Raw genomic sequence first — 19,403 nt, 5'->3', positions numbered from 1 at the left:
GCAAAATCACCTCCAGGAAATCACCCAAGGGGGCGCTGAGCCACAGATACTCAAGAGTCCAAGTGGCTGAAAAGTTGAAATACAAAGAATCTTTGGGGGAAATTAGACACCTAAAAGCCAGCTAGTGGAGGTAGATGGTCTCAAAACGACCTGCTGTAGATCTGTACAGTGGTACCCCGGTTCTCGAACGTCTCCATCGATGAACGTTTCGGAACCCGAACGCCGAAAACCCGAAAGTAAATGTTTCCGTTTTCAAACATGCCTTGGAAGTCTAACTGCTTCCGCTGCATGTTTTTCGGTTTTTTTCAACTGAATTTGCGGACAGCCCTTTGCACCTTGGCTTTCAAACGTTTCAGAAGTCGAACGGTCTTCTGGAACGGATTACGTTTGAGAATCGAGATACCAAGCAGCATGTTCTGAGAGTAAACACACTAAAATGAATATATGACTGAGGTCTACTCAGGCCAGGGAGCCTTCTCAAAGTCTCAATTTATTTCAGCGTCTCTCTCCCCAAGAATATGGTGTGTAGTGTTGGACTAGGACAGAGCTTTCCAAACTGTGCATCATGACACACCAGTGTGTCGGTTGCAGTGTGTTGGTGTGCAAACGTTCTCCCTGCTCCTCCCAGGGCTGGAAAAGGGTTAGCGTAACCTCTTGTTTGCTAGTAAAACTGGATTACTGCATCGCGAAATGATGTGTGTTTGGAAAGGTCCAGACTAGGACCTGGGTTCAAATTCCATCCAGCCATGCCAGTCTCTATCTCTCGGCCTAATGTACCTTCACAGGGTTGTTGCAAGAATAAAATGAGGAGTCATAGGAACACAGTATTGTAGATTTGGAAGTACTCCAAGGGACATTTAGTCCACCGCTCTGCTGCTCGGAGGGAAGGTGGGGTACAAATACAGTGGTACCTCAGGTTACAGACGCTTCAGGTTACAGACTCTGCTAACCCAGAAATAATGCTTCAGGTTAAGAACAGAAATTGTGCTCTGGCGGCGCAGTGGCAGGAGGCCCCATTAGCTAAAGTGGTGCTTCAGGTTAAGTACGGACCTCCAGAACAAATTAAGTACTTAACCCGAGGTACCACTGTATAATAAATAGGTAACAAGTGCTAAACATGCATCTGAGCTGTGCTACTTCAAACTGCAAATGATGTACAGGTGAGCACTTTTTAAACCAAAAAACCAAAAACTCCATCTTATCTTCATCTTGCAGGAGACAAGTGTTCTTTTAATTTTGGGGCAGGGGAAATCTCACTTTTGTGCTTTGCTTTTGCAAATTCTATCATCTAAACTTGATAGCTGCTCGTTACACAAAAAATTTCTCCAAGCAGCTTACGACATATTTGAGTGCATAAACATGAATACACAATAAAAGCACATGAAATTCATGTCTTATGCTTGGAATATAGCTTGCATCTTCCTCTCTTCTTTAAACTGATTTTGGCAATATTAGCCACCTCACATACCAATAATGGCAGAGGCCATTAAAAACCCCAAACTGAATCCTGAGAGCCTGTATTAGTAAGCCTGGAGATGTACTGCTCAGGTGTACCTAAAGCAGTTATTGCCCTCCTTCACTTTATTTCTAAACACAGTGATGCTTTGAAGCCACCATTTGAAGGGGGTGTCTAGGAAAGACGTAACCCACTTGCCCCATGCATTTCCCCACTAGGACACCCCGAGAAACAGTAGGCAGGTTCACCCCCCTCCATTTTCCTGTACGAAGGAAAAAACTGTACTCTGGCAGCTAAAGAAATCAGAGGGCTGCAATTTTAAACGTATCAGTGCCACAAGAGTGGAATCTTTAAGAAGCCTCTCTACCCTATTGCTTTTCTGCTTCCAACTACAGTGGTACCTCAGGTTAAGTACTTAATTCGTTCCGGAGGTCCGTACTTAACCTGAAACACCACTTTAGCTAATGGGGCCTCCTGCTGCTGCCGCGCCGCCGGAGCACAATTTATGTTCTCACCCTGAAGCAAAGTTCTTAACCTGAAGCACTATTTCTGGGTTAGCGGAGTGTGTAACCTGAAGCAGATGTAACATACGCTTCAGGTTACACACTCCACTAACCCAGAAATAGTGCTTCAGGTTAAGAACTTTGCTTCAGGAAAAGAACAGAAATCGGGCTCCGGCGGCAGCAGGAGGCCCCATTAGCTAAAGTGGTGCTTCAGGTTAAGAACAGTTTCAGGCTAAGAACGGACCTCCGGAACGAATTAAGTACTTAACCCGAGGTACCACTGTACAGCTTCACTGGCTATTTTTATGCCTTATTTTAGAAGGCTGTTGGGGCACTACATGCAACTGCTGTGTTACCCCCCCTCAGTGAGAATTAGCCCTTTCCATTGAATATTCCATTTATGCTTTTAGTTCTTGAAATTCTCTCTCCTATCGTGAAGCTCCATGCAGCATACATGAAATCTCTGCTTTCCCGCACTGACCAACACAGACCTGCAAGCATAACATCCACGCCTTGCTTTCTTCTTCTGACCAATTTCCCCAAGCTGTCTTTTGGAAAGTCCAAAGGAAGAGTTTATGGCAGGGCGGGGCATCTGGGCAGGAAAGTACATGTACACTCAGCCCGCGCCACCGCCCCCAGCATAACAATGAGTCCTGTGTGTCAAGCGCCAAGCCAAACCCCACCCATCTGTTTCTGCGCTTTGAGGAAATCGGAAATAACCATCCAAAGTTTCAGCTGGACGAAGGAAGAGGAGGCACAGCCAATCGAGGATATATAAAAATAATATTAGTTTTATTAAAGACGCAAACATCTCCGTAGGATAATGCCACAAGATCAATGTCTTAGAACGGTCTGGGTGACTGTGGGCCTATTAAAAAGAGCTTTTCGGCCTTCAGTTCCAACTGAAGCAACACCCATTTTTCAATACGGACTCTAAAGCAATCGAAGCCAGCTCCCCCAGAAGCTTGGAGGGGCAAGTTTATCACCCAGCAGACAGAAATACACTACTCGCCTATCAGTTCTTCCAGCAAGGCCCTCCAGGAGCAAAAATAAAAAATTTAAAAAAATTAAGACCCTCCAATCATTTGAAAGAAAACCTTAAAACATAACCAAACCAAAATTCTTCCTGGGCCATCGCTCGGTTATGACCAGTCCTTCCTCATGGGTCCCACCTTAGAGCTAGTTCATAGGCCCAGCGTTATAGACAGGAGGGAGCACCCGCCGCGAGTTGGCTTTCACCCAAGGGTGCTCCATCACACCCTGAAGTGGCAGTCGATCAGCCGGGTTGTGGCGCAGCAGCTTTGAAATCAAGTCCCGGGCGCCTTCTGTCACAAACGGGGGGAACTTAAGATCTACCTGTATTTGGGGTACGGGAGAGAGAGAAAAGGGAGTCAAGACCACGAACCAGAGAAAAGCAGGCATGGGAGGATTTGGCAAAGAACAAAGGCATCCTCGGCTTCTGAACACATTTCTCTCTCACACACACTTGGAAAGACATCTCTGGTACTTGCACTGGTAACACACCGTATTTTTCGCTCTATAAGACGCACCAGACGACAAGACACACCTAGTTTTTGGATGAGGAAAACAAGAAAAAATTATTCTGAATCTCAGAATCCAGAATAGCAAGAGGGATCGCTGCGCAGTGAAAGCAGCAATCCCTCTTGCTGTTCTGGCTTCTGGGATAGTTGCGCAGCCTGCATTCGCTCCATAAGAGCACACACATTTCCCCTTACTTTTTGGGAGGGAAAAAATGAGTCTTATAGAGCATTTAGGCAGGAAGCAAGTGAGCTCCCGTTGCTCGGTCCCTGCTCCTGCCCACCTAGCAGTTCGAAAGCACGTCAAAGTGCAAGTAGATAAATAGGTACCGCTCCGGCGGGAAAGTAAACGGTGTTTCCGTGTGCTGCTCTGGTTCTCCAGAAGCGGCTTAGTCCTGCTGGGCACATGACCCGGAAGCTGTACACCGGCTCCCTCGGCCAGTAAAGCGAGATGTACGCCCAACCCCAGAGTTGGTCACGACTGGACCTAATGGTCAGGGGTCCCTTTACCTTTTAAGAAGGCTCTTTACAATGATCTTTTAAATATTCAGCGTCTTTAGAGGGTCCTCTTAAGAATCTCTCAAGAATTGTAGACTTTTATGGTACTTCCTCTGGCTTTCTATCCCAAAGAGTGTCAAGTTGTATTATGGCTGGCATCCGTCTCAATAGACAATGGAGTGTGCCTCCGGGGGTGAAGCCGAACGGCTGCAGTAGCAGCACCAAAGTGACCTTCCTGGGGCGCAAGCCCGGGCAGTGTGTCTTGAGGTCCTGGGCTGCCCTCTCGTCTTGGCTGATGTGGTCCAAAGGAAAGCAGAGCAAGATGTTTGGCACCAGCCTGGCTGCAAGAGTTGCCGGAAGTAAAAGCGGTACAAGGCCCCTTCCAACCGTCTTAGGGACTCCACTCCGGATGTGTCTTGCTTACTCCTTAGCCATTTATTCTCCCAAAGATGTCCCACAAGGCAGTGGAGGTTTAGCATTGTTATAAAAATTTAAAAGTCTTTGATACAGTGGTACCTCGGGTTACATACGCTTCAGGTTACAGACTCCGCTAACCCAGAAATAGTGCTTCAGGTTAAGAACTTTGCTTCAGGATGAGAATAGAAATCATGCTCCGGCAGCGCAGCAGCAGCAGCAGGAGGCCCCATTAGCTAAACTGGTGCTTCAGGTTAAGAACAGTTTCAGGTTAAGAACGGACCTCTGGAATGAACTAAGTACTTAACCCGAGGTACCACTGTATATAATAAATGTTCATAAATGTACCAAGCAAACACGTACATAAATATATAAACCACATGTCTGAAGCAGCACAGGAAGACAGTCCTGAAGCCATTTTGACTCCCAAGCTGACCAAATGTTTCTCTGCAAGGAGGGAGGGGGTGGAAAAAAAACAACCCTTCCTTGTTACAGGAATGGTCAGACTACCAGGAAAGGTAATCAGATGGGGCATTATCAGATAACCTGGCAGACAAAAAAAACAACATTCAAATTTCTGTTGTAGACCACCTTTTCTGTGATGTATGTATGATGTATCTGGGGGGTGGTCTTGAGCTCCAGGGCAGGGAATTTAAAATGTCTATATAGGGGCAGGCACACCTTGGTTCTGGGTCCTCCTCCTTTTCTGCGTGTGAAGGGGAGCACCCTGTTGCAACAGATCAATAAAGATCAGGCTTACTAGCTGCTTTGCTTCTCAATATTCTCTGGTTGGCCTCTGTTATTCTCTCCTACCAATAGGGAACCCACTTAAGGACTCTATACGGGCTCTTGGATACCCCCATAAGGGAAAAAGGGCAGATTTTGTTTACAACAGCACCAAGCTTTCCTTCTCCAAGATGGGCTACTTTCACAGGTGGACGAGCCCCATCTGCCCCTCAATTCCCACTCCAGAACGTGCAGTTCTACCGTGCACAGAGAAGCACTGCAAGGAAGTTGCCATGCTTTCCTATAACCCTTCTTCCAAAATGGGGTAATGGAAGCACAGTCATGCCCACTAAATCAGGTCTACGCCACCAAGCCTGTGCCATTCAACCCAAGTAGATCTTCCTGGAGAGAGGGCTGTGCCATATTACATCCTCCTCCCTAGGATCGCTGTAACCCGCTCCCCAGGTACCTTTCCCTATTCTGAATTATCATAAGACATGGTGGAAGGGAGATCTCACTTTTGCCTGTGCTCAGCCAGTTGGTATGTTGTACGTATAAGGAAATTTTGCCCATGGTATGACTATTTTCCATCTTCCCATTTTGACTCTCTGGCACCCTATCTGCATAACCTAGCAATCCCAAAATGTAGACACGCTTTTACCCTTGCAAAATTGAATGTACTGCCCTCGGCTGTACTTGAGGGACGATTCCAACAGATTCTACATGAAAAGCACTTATGTCCCTGTGGCGATGGCAGTACCGAATCGGTGGCGCATGCCCTTCTGGCTTGCACTCTTTATAAAGACTTGAGGAATGAGATTATCACCCCTCTTTTATTGCCCATTCCGGGTCACCCAACCACTGCCACAGTACCCTTTCTCTTGGCAGATCAAGATGAGCAGGTAGGTGACAGCAAAGTCTGCAAGGTTTTTAGCTGGGGCAATCAGAATAAGGTCCACTATTTGACTGCTGATTCAGGACCCTAAAGTGTGTTTTATATAATCAACTTTCTATTTCAGTTTTTTATATATCGCATTGTTGTATTGTTGCTATGGCCGATGGCTGGCGCAAATAAACATTCATTCGTTCGTTCGTTGTATGCGTATCTTCCTCCAAAACACCTTGAAGGGTCTTCATGTGCACAAGGCTGCCCCCCATTCCCCACACCCACCTTCACCCTCGCAACCACCCTCCGAGGAAAGCTAGATCTAGAGAGGTGGGCTCAAGGCCTGCTTGAAGGATGGGAGGGGGAGCCTGGGTTTTCCCAGCTTTTAAAGTCCACTGTAGCCACATGGGCTGCAAGCCTAAGGTTTTCCAGAAGTGTGCACTGCAGCGCCTCTAGGCTCTCGTGAAAGGGTTGTAGCCTATTCAGGATACGTGTCTACAGCCCTGAGGAAAGTGGCAGCCAGGCCCAGTGGTGGGTTCTGCGTTGTGGGCAGCAAAGATCCAGCTAGGAAGCAATCACCGTATTTTTTGCTCCATAAGACGCACCTGACCATAAGACGCACCTAGTTTTTAGAGGAGGAAAACACGAAAAAAAATATTCCGAATGAAGGGGAGCCATGGCTCCCGTCCGTCCTCCGTGGCTCGCTTTAAAGCAGCAAAGCGGACTGCTCCTCTCCGCTTTGCTGCTTTAAAATGGAGCCTCAGAGGAGGGAAGGAAGGGGAGCCATGGCTCCCGTCCGTCTATCCCTCCTCCACGGCTCACTTTAAAGCAGCAAAGCAGACAGGAGCCGCTTACACGTCCCTCCTCCATGCAGCATTCGCTTCATAAGACGCACAGACATTTCCCCTTACTTTTTAGGAGGAAAAACGTGCGTCTTACTGAGCCAAAATACGGTAATCAATGTTGCCGACACCGGGTGGCCCACTCCATTCTGAAGCCGCAAGAACTGGCCCTATGCTTTTCACCAGTTCTGCTGCCACATAAGCTCCCAGTCCTCATGCTTTTGTCTCTTCCTTCCCCCCCTCTTTTGCACCACTTCTTGGGACAATCCCCTTTGGGGCTAGAGCCCCCTGGTGCTAGCAGAACCCTCCTGGCACAACCCAGCAACTCTGCACAGAAATTGCTGCCATGAGTGACAATTGTGGGCCAGTTGTGAAGCTCACCGATACAATGCGGCGATACGTCTCCGGGGCGGAGGCGGTCTCGAAGGGCGGGTGCCCCACCAGGAACTCGTAACACAGGATCCCGATGCACCAGTGGTCCACCTTCTCGCTGTGTGGTTTGCCTTCAATCATCTCAGGGGGCAGGTAGTCCATAGTCCCACACATGGTCTTTCTCCTGAGGCAGAGCAGGTCAAGGGCGGTTAAGAGCTGAAGGGATCTGGGGCAGCGCAGTGGAGAGCTAGGGCCTCAGATATCCCAAGCCCACCAGGGCGAACCAAACCAAGGGTGTCCCCCTTACCTGAGCGAGGGGGCATGCACGGACCAGCCGAAATCAGCAATCTTCAGCTCCCCCTTCAGCCCCATAAGCAAGTTCTCCGGCTTGATGTCACGGTGAATGACCTTCTTGCTGTGACAGTAGAGGAGGGCATCAGCCAGCTCTTCCATGTACTGCAGAGGTGAAGCAAAGAAGGGTCCGTTGCGTACACCTTGGGACACCAGTGCCTTGCTATCCGAGAGAGACTTGAACCCACCGCCCTGCTCCTTTGGTGCACTGGGTAACCTCAAACTGCACCCTTTGAATGACAGCCAAACCGATCAGCCACGTACCGACGGGACCGCCTCTCCTGGTATGCTCCACGGAGGAACTTAAGGTCCACAAATAACAACACTTTGGTGGTCCCGGGCCTCAAGGAGGTTAGATTGGTTTTAACTAGGGCCAGGGCCTTTTCAGCCCTGGCCCCGACTTGGTGGAACGCTCTGTCACAAGAGACTAGGGCCCTGCGGGACTTGATATCTTTCCGCAGGGCCTGCAAGATAGAGCTGTTCTGCCTGGCCTTTGGTTTGGACTCGGTCTGACCCTTATGTTTCCGTCCCCTTATGGTCTTGATTTATCAGCTACTTTAAAATGAGGCTGCATTTTAACCTGTATTTTAAATTTTCTTTTCTTTTCCTCCCCTCTCTTTCCCCCCTATTATGTTTTTACTGTGATTTTATTGGTGTTAGGAGCCCTGAGCCCAGCTCTGGCCAGGGAGGGCAGGGTATAAATAAAATTTATTATTATTATTTTGCCAGCGCCAGCTGGTGCGCCCACAATGACCATTCTTGGACAGGGATAGCCTGGCCAGGATGATTCATGCACTGGTAACCTCAAGATATGATTAATGCGAACATACTATTGCCAGCACCAATTCTTAAAAGTTTGCACTGGCTGCCCATATGTTACTGGGCCCTGTTCAAGATTCTTGCATATAATTTACTAGATTAAGAGTCTTAAGGACACCTTAAAGACCAGCTGATCTCTGCACACTGACGGAGGTCTTCAGGGAAGGTTATTAGTGGTCCTCCATGGTTCAAATGTTCGGCTTATAACCACCAAAAAACCAACCCCGTGGAAGCCATTCCAGACTGAGATTAGGCCAGACCCCTCCCTGAGCTTCAGGCCCTTGGCAAAGGCTTTTCTATTTCAGCACGAGTGTTAAGCATGGTCTCAATTTATAGTGTTTATTAACAATAGGAATAGTAATCTCCCTTCTGTCTCAGTCACAGCAGCCAGTATAGAGAAATTATCTTAATACTATAGATTGTAGTATATACCCTGTGGATGTAAGCTAAATGTGCAAGGTAAAAGATTTTCCACATCTGTTATGATGCCATGTGCAGATGCTAAGTTTTGTCATCCACGTGGATTTTGGTGAAGTTTTTGGTGAAGGCTCCCCCCAAAAAACTCAACAACTTTGGTCAATCCAATGGGTAGATCATTGCAAGTTGTTGTTTTTTATAGTGGGAGTAGATCACAGTCTCTTGGGAGTTGGACGTGCCTAATGTACACCATTTAGCCAGTGGCTCTCTGGGTTTTCCAACAGAAGACATTCCTAGCCCTACCTGGGAATGCCGCCAGGGGCCATTTTCGGGCAATGTTCTCCTGCTGAGCTACACCCCGTCCCCTGGCAACATCTTCCCACCCTTCCGGCCAATGCATGGGGTGCCTTAAGGTTTAAGAGCTCCCAAGCTGTTATTTAACCTCTGAGCCCAGGCGCAGTGATGCGCAAGCTCACCGTGGCACTCCTCTGCTCATCGAAACGCCGGTGTTTCTGCAGTTCCTTGTAGAGCTCCCCGCGAGGGGCATACTCCAAGATCAGATATACACGCTTCCGGTCGTGGAAGTAGTTGTAAAGGCGCAGGATATTGGGGTGGCTGCAGGAAAGGGGAGGCGCGTTAGAATCTACGACCGGGGAGCAGCAGGAAAGGAAGAGACATTAAAGCATGGGTAGGCAAACTAAGGCCCGGGGGCCGGATCCGGCCCAATTGCCTTCTAAATCTGGCCCGCGGGCAGTTCGGGAATCAGCATGTTTTTACAGTACTTTTATTTAAAATGCATCTCTGGGTTATTTGTGGGGCAAAGGAATTCGTTCATTCCCCCACCCCCAAAAAAATATAGTCCGGCCCCCCACAATTTATTGCATTGCAATAAAAGAAGCCATTAAAATACAGTTAAAAACCACGCAGCATATAGCACATGGGTAGGCAAACTAAGGCCAGGGGGCCGGATCCGGCCCAATCACCTTCTAAATCTGGCCTGCGGACGGTCCAGGAATCAGCATGTTTTTACATGAGTAGAATGTGTCCTTCTATTTAAAATGCATCTCTGGGTTATTTGTGGGGCATAGGAATTCGTTCATGTTTTTTTCAAAATATAGTCCAGCCCCCCACAAAGTCTGAAGGACAGTGGACTGGCCCCCTGCTGAAAAAGTTTGCTGACCCCTGCATTAAAGGCATGAAGATCCATGGGACCACACAATTGTCAGCTGAGGGACCTCTTTTAATTTAATAGCACTCTTTCACTGCTTTTTTTCTTTTCGTTTGCCGGCTCTTTGCGAGGGACAGAAATTTAACAAACAACATCATCTGTACAGCCGGAAACTGACAGGATTTTAGGGACAACAGCTTCTACACCCAAAGAGATTCCATCTTTTCCAAAAACTTCCTTGGCCGTTTTTGTCCATGATGCTCACGGGAAGGCCGACAGTTAAAACTATTATGAACTTGGGAAGCCCAGGGGCCTTTGGTCTTTCACAGTACCTGAGGTGACACTGGATTTCAATCTCCCGCCGCAGCTGATGTTCCACGCACTCCTTCTCCATTTGGGATTTGAAGAGCACTTTGAGCGCCACAATGAACTTGGATTCTTTCTCCCGAGCCAGGTAGACGTTCCCAAACTTGCCTTTGCCCAGAGGACGCCCGATCTCAAAGTCATCAATGGTGAATAAGCGCCTGGGGAGTGGAGAACAAGTTAGCTGCATGACGGCCCAGAGGATTTTGTCATGTTGCAAGGAGGGGACGGGCACCTTGAAACCCTATTGTTCCCCGCAGGGAGACTCTCCTGGCACCATCACTACATACCTTTAGGTACCAGGCAAAAGCATCCCTCTTCTCCCAGGTCTATGGCCTTTCAAACTGGCAGGGTATTGTTTCGGTTTGATATTACAGTCATACCTTGGAAGTCGAACGGAATCCGTTCCAGAAGTCCGTTCGACTTCCAAAACATTTGAAAGCCAAATCGCAACTTCTGATTGGCTGCAGGAAGCTCCTGTTGGGAAACTGTGTACGTGCAGCTACTCACACAGAGTCAGTAAAGGTTTGGCAGACAGCCAGAAGGTCATGTGAAGTCGCAAGTCTTCCTGGTGATAACAGAGGCATGGAGACCGCTCCCTGATTGGTCTAGCTCTCTCAAGGGAGTGATAATTCATGGCCTACTAACTGGAATATGTTAGTTCTGGAGTTCAGTGTTCAGTGGTTCAGTGTGTCAGTGTAAGAGTTGTGTGAGAGAGAGAGCTAGCAAAAGATCCGAGTTCTGTTCCTGTAAACAGTCCACTCTATATAATAAACACCTAACTACAAGTTCCTGGTTCCTGCTTTGTCTATCCTGTCTGCAGCCAAGTCGCCAATTGCTTCCGTTTCTTTCTGCGTGTTCTCTGCTAGGTCTGGCTAAGGTCCTGCAACTAGTCGGAAAGTTGCGAAACACCACGTAGGTTTTGCCAATCAGAAGCCGTGGAAGCCCTGCCAGATGTTCGGGTTCCAGAAGAACATTTGGAAACCAGAACAATCACTTCTGGGTTTGCGGCGTTCGGGAGCCAAAACGTCTGCGTTCCAGGGAGTTCAGGATCCAAGATACGACTGTATATCTTTGTGTTTTTATATTTAAACTGCTCTGGGATCTTCGGATGAAGAGCAGGGTAGAAATTTAGTAAGTAAATAAACATGGCTAGCCACTGAACACAAGCCCTAACCCATTCCCAAGTCCAGAACCAGATTCGCAACCGCCAGCTTTCTGAAACCAGTAACAAGGGAACTCACTCCGGGCCTTCCTTTGGCGGCTGAGCCATGGAGCCAGACTCAATAGGGACCCTGCCTGCGACAGCTGTGGAAACAGAAAACAACGTCATCCATAACACAGCAAGACCAACACAAGCCCCAGCATCCTTTACGACAAGCAGTCTGGGGAAAACCCCAAAGCAATGGGGTGCATCCGAGGCAATTTCAGCAGCACAGGAATCAGTGAGAGACATGTTACAGAAAAATCTAAGTGCGAGGCTGCTCAGTCACCCAGCTCGTCGGGCAGAGCCCATGGGCCCCTGCGGAATAAAGGAAGGAGTCCAGCCACCAACCGGAGCAAATAGCTGTAGACCAAAGTTTATTGCGCAACAGGTTCAAAGAGGAATTTTGAACCCTGAAGATGGGGTGACAATGACTTTTAAAACTTTCCCACCATATCCCAGAATACAGTTTGTACAGCATCATTGATGGATCACTGACATGTCACAAAAGGGGAGGGGTAGACAGGGGTTACAACGGGACGCGGGTGGCGCTGTGGGTTAAACTACAGAGCCTAGGGCTTGCCGATCAGAAGGTCGGCGGTTTGAATCCCCTGACGGGGTGAGCTCCCGTTGCTCGGTCGCTGCTCCTGCCAACCTAGCAGTTCGAAAGCACGTCAAAAGTGCAAGTAGATAAATAGGTACCGCTCCGGCGGGAAGGTAAACGGTGTTTCCGTGCGCTGCTCTGGTTTGCCAGAAGTGGCTTAGTCATGCTGGCCACATGACCCGGAAGCTGTACGCCGACTTCCTTGGCTAATAAAGCGAGATGAGCGCCGCAACCCCAGAGTCGGTCACGACTGGATCTAATGGTCAGGGGTCCCTTTACCTTTACTAGACAGGGGTTACACTAGTTTAACCTTGGCAAACATGTCCAGACAAGTCCTTGATACAAGATTAGCATAAGCAGACATGTCAGGGCAGGACCCAGGTATAAGATTAGCATAGGCGAACACCTCTGAAGTCCCACCACCCAAAGTACAAAAAACTTCCTTTGCATGTCTGGACCCCTTGGCAAGTCTGGTGATGGGTTTAGGCTTTCCTTGGCCAACAATCAGCTTAGCAATTGTCACTTCTGGGCACTTCCTGGGGTAGGAGGTGTGTATACATGTCCTCACGCTTGGGGAGGTGGCAGGGAAAAGAGTCGTTTTTCCAAGGGCAAAATAGTGTTGAAATGAAGGAAAGTGGCAAAGGAGTTGATTTTATATGATTGTTAAAGCTAGGTAACTTCCCTGAACTGTCCAGTCGAAAGGATACATTTATGCATAATGTTTGTAACATTTAACAACTTTAAAGATGTCCCCCCCCCCCCGTAATTTCCGTATTAAACATTTCCAAAAATTTCCAAAAAGCAGGCCAGGTCTTACCCATATTCTGGGCACCCGAATCCTTCGGGCCTTTCTTTGTGCTGCTGGAAATAGCTCTGTGGGCCAAAAGCGATCCAGAAGGGGTGATGGATGATGGAGTATTGGTATCCTTACAGGCAACCCTCTGAGCACTTGTCATGTTGTTCACCCGATACTGCAGGAAAGGGACAACGCAATCAAGAAATAGCCCCATTCAAGGTCACATTTCGTGGTTTTTGAATGAAGACGTACACACAGCCCTGTGTGCAAAGACAGAAAGTCAGTGTATTTGGTATCAGTAGGTTTTCTGAAACACTCCAGTGATCTGATTTAACTTGTTTATGTACTTGTACTTTTAATCTTTTGCTGGAAGCCGCCCAGAGTGTCTGGGGTAACCCAACCAGGTGGGCGGGGTATAAATAACATATTAATTATTATTATTACTTGTATTTTGTGAGCAGAGCAAACAACTTTGAAACTGCCAGGTTTGTCTAGTATTAATTGTCTTCACAACTGACACCCATCCACTGTTACCAATGAACTTATGAAATGGGAAAATTTACATGGAAAAGTAAAATAACGGAGAATGCTCCCCCTCACATCATTGGTTATATACCTTCATTTGAAGCCCCATTAATAAATGTGATACTAGTAAAAGCCACAATTTAGAGCCCACAGGCTACCACACACACACACACACACACACACACACACATGATGGGACTTTGTCAAGAGCAGAAGATAAGGTCAGACTAGTCATCCAATTTTTGTCTGTTACACATACAGTGGTACCTCAAGTTACGAACTTAATTTGTTTCAGAGGTCCGTTCTTAACCCAAAACTGTTCTTTTTTTCCTTTTTTATAATAATTTTTATTAAGTTTTCCATTTTAACAATCCAATCAAATCACATTAAATATTCCCATGCTTCAAGTTCAGTGGGGTCCAGTCATCTTATATTTCTACTGCTTTGAGTGTCCAATAGTTCCTTCTTTAAATGTTCCTGCTGTTATCCTTCTTTCTTTCATAGCCTTTGAGTTGTTTCCACAGGCGAGCTGAAATGAGCAATATGCTTCTGTCTGAACTTTGTATAACTCTCTTTTTTTTTTTGCAGCTGGTAAGTCTTTTATTTGCAAAATGTCCTCACATGCTGGTGTTTTTATGTCGAATCAATCCAAAAGTCCTTCTCTAGCGGCAGACGCCATCTTCTCTCAATTCCAATGAAATAAGATCTAGGCGTTTGCTCATTAATTTTCTCAGACAGGTTGCACCAAACATTAGTCTTTCCAGAGGAGGTTTGCCAAATCGAACTTGAAATACAGATATAATAACAAATAACAAAGTAAAAGCTCGCCTCCCCCATGACTATTAATCTCTGCAACTCAATCTGTCTCATAATGGTGGATCCCGATTAAAAGTGTGTCACAGGAGAGTCTTTTATCTTCTTCCAAGTATTTCAAAGAACAAAGGCTTTAGTTAATATTATTATTTCCATACAGTTTATTTTCCGATCTCACTTGCTATAAGTTATGTAGACAGTTCTTCGGGGGGGGGGGTTAGGTATTATCATAGTAGTGCTCACAGAGAAAGTATCCAGGAGATCCGAACTCCTTCGAGGGCGTTCCGTTCTCATCCTGGGGCAACGTTCTCAACCCGAGGTACCACTTCCGGGTTAGCAGAGTTTGTAACCCGAGGTACCACTGTACTCAGTTTAACTCACCACCCATCACAACAGTTGACACATTCCCACCCCACGTATCGTTTTCCCAGCAGTGGCAGATATAGGCAAAGACTTACTTTGGAAAGGCTATACATACTGCTCAGATTTTCCTTATTTGCCATCTTGGATCACAAGATGATCTGAAAGACCATTGGATCTCAGAATCCTCAGAGGGAGAGACAGCCCAGCTCTGGTGTCCAGCACCAAGTCAGAAAGATTGTGACCAAAATTACCGCAGCTCCAGTATTGAATCCCAAGAGTCACTCTGCAAAGGGTAAACAGATATCATGCTGTGGAACTGAACCAATGTTAGGAAATCTAGGTGGCAAATGGCTTCTGGGACATGGATTGTGGGCGCCAAATCAGAACATCCAGTCACCATTAAAAAAAAAAAGCAACACCTTTTATTTATTTTTCCAGAAAGCATGAACTAATTCGCAATTCACATCTGACACATTGTTAATATCACCCTTTTAACAGAAACTGTTAATACATGTTTAATGTTGTGTCCACAATAAAAATACAGTCGTACCTCCATTTACGTAACCAGAGGGTTACATAAACTTTGGGATGCGCACGGGTCAAACCCGGAAGGATTTTACTGAGTTTCATCACGTGCGCATGCGCAGAAGCGGTCCTCAGGTTGTGGAAACCTCGGGATCCGACTGGACCTCTGGAACGGATCCCATCCGCAACCGGAGGTACCATTGTATTGGCACAATACTTCTGTTTTCAAAAGACTCTATTCTTTATTGTTCAATTCTGGCCTTCTAATACGCCCTGTAGCAACATCCTCCCACAGCTATACAGTGGTACCTTGGTTTACAAACTTAATCTGTTCCGGAAGTCCATTCTTAAACGAAATCGTTCTTAAACCAAGGCGTGCTTTCCCATAGAGCGGGGGACTCAATTTACAAATGGAACACCCTCAACAGGAAGCAAAACCTGTTCTTATTTCAAGGTAAAGTTCACAAACCAAAACAACTACTCCCAGGTTTTAGCGTTCTTAATCCAAGTTGTTCATAAACTAAGCTGTTCTGAAACCAAGGTACCACTGTACTATACCGACTGATTCTTTTCAAGTAGCAAGGGAATACCTTTGTATCCCTCCACCTGTTGTCAGCCGAGAGTTACTGAAAGCGCTGCTAGTGTGTTTGGTTTGGCAGCTTAAAGAGTGTCACACTCTTTAAGCACATTCATATATTTATAATAGAAAGGCACTGGGAAGAAAGAATATTGTTTACTCCTTCTAAACATACAAATAGTTGTTTGCAGCACATGAAACTTTCAGGTTAAAAAATAAGGATGTATGCTGCCCCAGTTTATGCTCCATATTTGATCACACTATTATTAATGTGGGCACAGAAGAATTGAATGCCTGAGTACAGGTACATGCATATGTCACAGCTGAAGGGATGTTCCTGCAAGCTTTCTTTTTGTGATAACTTGTTGACTTGCCTTGGGTGTGCTCTCGTGTGGGATAGGGGGATAGAGTCCATTGTGCATACAGTCATTAATTTTTGAGAAAAGGTTCTGACAGAGCCTGGCAAAAATATTATTTCACATCCTGAAATATTACTGTGAACAGATTTAGTGTCTGCTTAATGGCCTGCAATCCAGCTGCAGGAGAGTTCTCAATCACCTATACATAAATATCCCCAAAACTGGCATTTATGAATGCAACACCTAACAGTTAAATTCAATTACCTTGAGCATGTGATGAAAAGCATTTCATACCCGGGGAAGTGCTACAGAAATTATAAGCAAAAAAACATACCTCCAAGTTAGTAGTATGATGGCAAAATAATCCCCCCCATGAGCTACTTTTTCCTTCTTGCTTTGAGGGTGGGTCGGGTTTGGGGTTCTTGTTGTTTTTTGGTACAATCCAGCAGTTTATAGACTATATGAATCAAATATAAATGAGAGCAACCATATGATGCTACTTTCTGCACACTGTTCTGGAATAAACGCCTCGTCTGCACTATAAACATTTTTTTAAAAAACAGCACCATACCATTTCAAGCAGCGGGGGGGGGGGGGCTGGGAAATGTAGATTGGCTAAAGGTGCTGCTGAGTTATTAGGAGACACCCCCCCCAAAAGATCTATAATTCCCAGAGCGGCTCAACAACCAATCCCTCCTCACAGGGAACTCAGGAAGGGGAAGGGGTCTCCAAACATCTCTCAGCACCGTTAGCAAAACATAGTTCCCAGGAATGGGGAGCGGGGAGATCCATGATTGTTTAAAGCACTATGAAGCTGCTTTCCTATGCATAGTGCGGATTGGGCCAGCTCTATGCGGGGCTGCCCTTGAAGCTGTCCCAGAAACTCCAGCGGGTGCAGGATGCTGCAGCGAGGCTCCTCACGGGGTCTCTGCCATGGGAGCATATTCACCCAGTGCTTTTCCAGCTGCACTGGCTCCCGGTGGAGTACAGGATCAGATTTAAGGTGCTGCTTTTGACCTTTAAAGCCCTTCACGGCCTAGGACCCTCGTACCTACGGGACTGCCTCTCCCGGTATTCCCCACGGAGGACCTTAAGGTCCATAAATAGCAACACCCTAGTGGTCCCGGGCCCTAAGGAAGTTAGATTAGCCTCAACCAGAGCCAGGGCCTTTTCAACACTGGCTCCGGCCTGGTGGAACGCTCTGCCTCATGAGACCAGGGCCCTGCAGGATCTGATTTCTTTCCGCAGGGCCTGTAAGACAGAGTTGTTCCGCCTGGCCTTTGGCTCAGAATCAGTTTGATTACCTCCCCCTTTTTCTTTTTCCCTTTCTCCTCCTATGATGAGATTGCTCCCTAATTGTTTTAATGTTGTATCTTAATCTTTTAAATTGTATTTTAATCAACTTGTTTTTATTATTGGTTGTTAGCCGCCCTGAGCCCGGTCTTGGCTGGGGAGGGCGGGGTATTTTATATATATATATATATATATATATATATATATATATATATATATATATATATATATATATATATATTTTACCCCGAGATCCACCCAGAGCCATTATCCACCCAACCCCATGCAGCCCTGTGGCTCTCCTTGCAATACCAGATCCCCAGTCTCCCATCAGGTCCGAGGGGGTGGGAGCCGCAGTCCCGAAGGGGGACACGGGGGATCCCCGTCCCTGCCCCGCCGACCCCTTTTTCCTCCCACCGGCCCGCGAGATTCCCTACCTGCCAGCCAACAGCCTCCCATCCGCGCCGCCGCGAAAACGCCTTTGCCTTCGCTTTTCAAATCTGCCCTCCCGATGCCCTATTGGCTGCCGCCGCGTTCCAGACGCGCCTCCTAATTGGTTCTCAGAAGCCAGCAGCTCCGCCTCCCCTTCCGAGGGAGCGGGTCTCCCGTTTTCTCATTGGCTAATGGAAGGGCCTCTCGCGCGCCTCTCCTGCCCTTTCCATTGGTCAAGTTTCGACGCCTCTCCAGGGTTAGGAAAGGGGGCGGGATTTGCAAAGGCGAGGAAAGGGTACCGATTGGCTGCTTCCCTGCGCCCTTGACGATGCTCGCTCCCGATTGGTTAAGTCGGGAGATGCCCGAGCGCAAGCTTAGTGGTTACGAGGAGCTTGTCAATCTCCCCCCCACACCAAAGCCGGCCAATCAGAAACGAGAAGAGGCAACGTAGGGAGGGATATGTCGGCCATTTTGTGAAACGACCAAGCATTGGGAGACGTGAGCCGAAAGAGGGATGGAGGGCCGCCAGGCAAAACAGAGCACCCTGGAAACCAGAGAAGGGGCGGGACCAGTGTAGAAAGAGCGGCCAATGGTCTTCCGCTAGGCGTATCCCACCAATTGCAGACGAAGGTGGATGTAGGCGGGCCAACGCGCAACTGATGGACACTTCAGTTGACCAATCACGCGATAAGGGGCGGGACCAGTGTAGAAAGAGCGGCCAATGGTCTTCCGCTAGGCGTATCCCACCAATTGCAGACGAAGGTGGAAGTAGGCGGGCCAACGCGCAACTGATGGACACTTCAGTTGACCAATCACGCGATAATAGAAGTGTAAGAGTTGGAAGGGTCACCCAAGGATCATCTAGTCGAACCCGAAGCAATGCAGGAGTCAGAAAAACAGTAGGATTAAGTATAGAGAAATAAAACTGAATTCTGCTTTTATAACGATTGAGGTTAGAGAAGGATCGTCAGTAAAAATCAGAAAGGAGCAGGCCGGGGCGTTGCTGTTCCCCGGCCAGCGGAGACTCTAATCATGTCTCATGCGCTCTCCGTTCATCATGTTCTGTTCTCCCGGAGGAGGAACAGGTAAGGATATACCTCACTGACGATGCCCAGCTCGTCTGGACGCCGGGGCCGCCATTTTGCGCACAGCCTCTCAGGTCACGGTGGCGCAAAAGTGAGCTGCCTTGGAAACTCTTCGCGGGAGATTAAAACACCTCCCGCTGCGGCATTCTGCACCGTTTCCCGCAGCAAAGCTCTTTGTGCAGAGCGGCATATAAACAACCCGGCCGAAGAGCCGCTGCTTTCCCAGGGTGCCATGCGCCAGCTAATTTGCATGGGGCGGTGACGTTGCTCGAGAAGGTACGAGGGCAGCCCTACCGTATTTACTGGGAGGAGCCGGGCAGAGCCAGGAGCCTCCGGAATTTGGTTTTTTGTAAATAACTTTTTATTAATTTTCATTAATAACACTCCAATTGATAGATATCAAATCTTGCCACATCATAATACAAATAATAAAGCCAATTATACATTCCAAATTATATATTTTAAAAAAGGCTT

General features: G+C 47.3%; 1 protein-coding gene across 3 annotated transcripts; it reads right to left on the bottom strand.

Moving 5' to 3' along the window:
- Positions 1-2,730: 2,730 nt before the first annotated feature.
- AURKB (aurora kinase B) lies at positions 2,731-18,491 on the bottom strand. Of its 3 annotated transcripts, none has more exons than XM_083581119.1 (10): positions 17,850-18,491; positions 16,384-16,424; positions 14,754-14,941; positions 12,979-13,217; positions 11,598-11,661; positions 10,323-10,514; positions 9,299-9,437; positions 7,543-7,691; positions 7,245-7,419; positions 2,731-3,315 (listed from the first exon to the last, which is right to left on the bottom strand). In XM_083581119.1, the coding sequence occupies exons 4-10, from the start codon at positions 13,169-13,171 to the stop codon at positions 3,139-3,141; spliced, it is 1,089 nt and encodes a 362-aa protein (XP_083437245.1). In that variant the 5' UTR covers positions 13,172-13,217; positions 14,754-14,941; positions 16,384-16,424; positions 17,850-18,491; the 3' UTR covers positions 2,731-3,138. The 3 variants fall into 3 exon arrangements, with proteins under 3 accessions (XP_083437245.1, XP_083437243.1, XP_083437244.1); XM_083581117.1 differs by having other exon boundaries at positions 12,979-13,132; positions 17,850-18,488; XM_083581118.1 differs by lacking the exon at positions 16,384-16,424 and having other exon boundaries at positions 12,979-13,132; positions 17,850-18,488.
- Positions 18,492-19,403: the final 912 nt, after the last annotated feature.

The sequence above is a fragment of the Podarcis filfolensis genome (assembly GCF_964270895.1).
Source record: "Podarcis filfolensis genome assembly, chromosome: 13".
Lineage (NCBI taxonomy): Eukaryota > Metazoa > Chordata > Lepidosauria > Squamata > Lacertidae > Podarcis > Podarcis filfolensis.
The sequence above is the reverse complement of the archived record's forward strand: the minus strand, read 5'-3'. Positions and strand labels throughout refer to the sequence as shown.

What these genes read in the sequence shown, in the direction of transcription:
- AURKB (XM_083581117.1), bottom strand. Translation starts at nt 14,798, where the DNA reads ATGGCAAATAAGGAAAATCTGAGCAGTATGTATAGCCTTTCCAAA. An exon ending in TTCGGGTGCCCAGAATATGG is followed by an intron (nt 11,662 to 12,978) that starts GTAAGACCTGGC and finishes CTGTTTCCACAG; the next exon opens with CTGTCGCAGGCAGGGTCCCT. An exon ending in CGTATCGCCGCATTGTATCG is followed by an intron (nt 3,316 to 7,244) that starts GTGAGCTTCACA and finishes CCCCAAATACAG; the next exon opens with GTAGATCTTAAGTTCCCCCC.